Raw genomic sequence first — 828 nt, 5'->3', positions numbered from 1 at the left:
TGACTGCGCCTCACGCGGCCTGTCGGCTGAAGAACTGTACTCTCACCCCCTGTGGTGGACAGGGCCGAGGTGGCTCTCCCGGTCTACGTCGTGGCCGACCGACGACCACTCTCTTTCTCTTAATCGTAGTACCAATCAACAGGTCTACGACGAAGCTCGCGCTCACGTCGTCCTCCACGTTGAAAGTAAGGACGAGTGGGAACTGATTCGCAAATCCTCAACGTGGACTCGATTAATCCGAGTCACGGCTTACGTACGACGCTTCATTTCTCGAGTAAAGCGCCAGAAATCCGAACGTACGTCACTCGTATTAACAGTACCTGAGCTTCGCGAAGCCGAACTGTTTTGGTTCCGCTACGCGCAAAAATTAGCATTTGCGCCGGAAATTAGAGCATTAAGCACTAATTCTTCTCTTTCGCGATCCAGCCCTCTAAGGGCTTTGCATCCGTTCGTAGATGAGAACGCCTTACTCCGTCTTGGCGGGCGGTTGCAGAACGCCGCTCTCCGCTACGAGAGGCAGCTAGTGGGCTCCATGCGGGAGCAATTCTGGCGTGCCTGGTCGCATGATTATTTGTTGTCACTTCAGACGAGAACCAAGTGGCGAGACGCCGCGTCAAATTTAGAAGTTAGTGATCTCGTCATTGTAAAGAACCCTTTGCTCCCTCCGAGCAAATGGGAACTCGCGAGAATCCAGCAGGTTCATCCCGGGTCCGACGGACTCGTCCGGGTGGTTACGATACGCACTGCGCGTTCTCTACTGAAGCGACCTATAACGCAACTGTACAAGTTGCCTATAAATTGTAAAGCGTCGGCGTCAGAAAGCGACTG

General features: G+C 53.5%; 1 protein-coding gene across 1 annotated transcript in view; it reads left to right on the top strand.

Annotated features, from left to right (window-relative positions):
* LOC108757501 (uncharacterized) overlaps positions 1-828 on the top strand; it is a 2,872-nt gene that overhangs the window by 1,772 nt on the left and 272 nt on the right. The window contains exon 3 of the mRNA XM_018501942.1: positions 427-697. Within this exon, the coding sequence (XP_018357444.1) occupies positions 427-697 (271 nt within the window). The remainder of the gene's footprint in view (positions 1-426; positions 698-828) is intronic.

The sequence above is a fragment of the Trachymyrmex cornetzi genome, unplaced genomic scaffold (genome assembly GCF_001594075.2).
Source record: "Trachymyrmex cornetzi isolate Tcor2-1 unplaced genomic scaffold, Tcor1.1 scaffold1443, whole genome shotgun sequence".
NCBI classification, from domain to species: Eukaryota; Metazoa; Arthropoda; class Insecta; order Hymenoptera; family Formicidae; genus Trachymyrmex; species Trachymyrmex cornetzi.
This window is presented reverse-complemented; position numbering and strand designations above follow the sequence as displayed.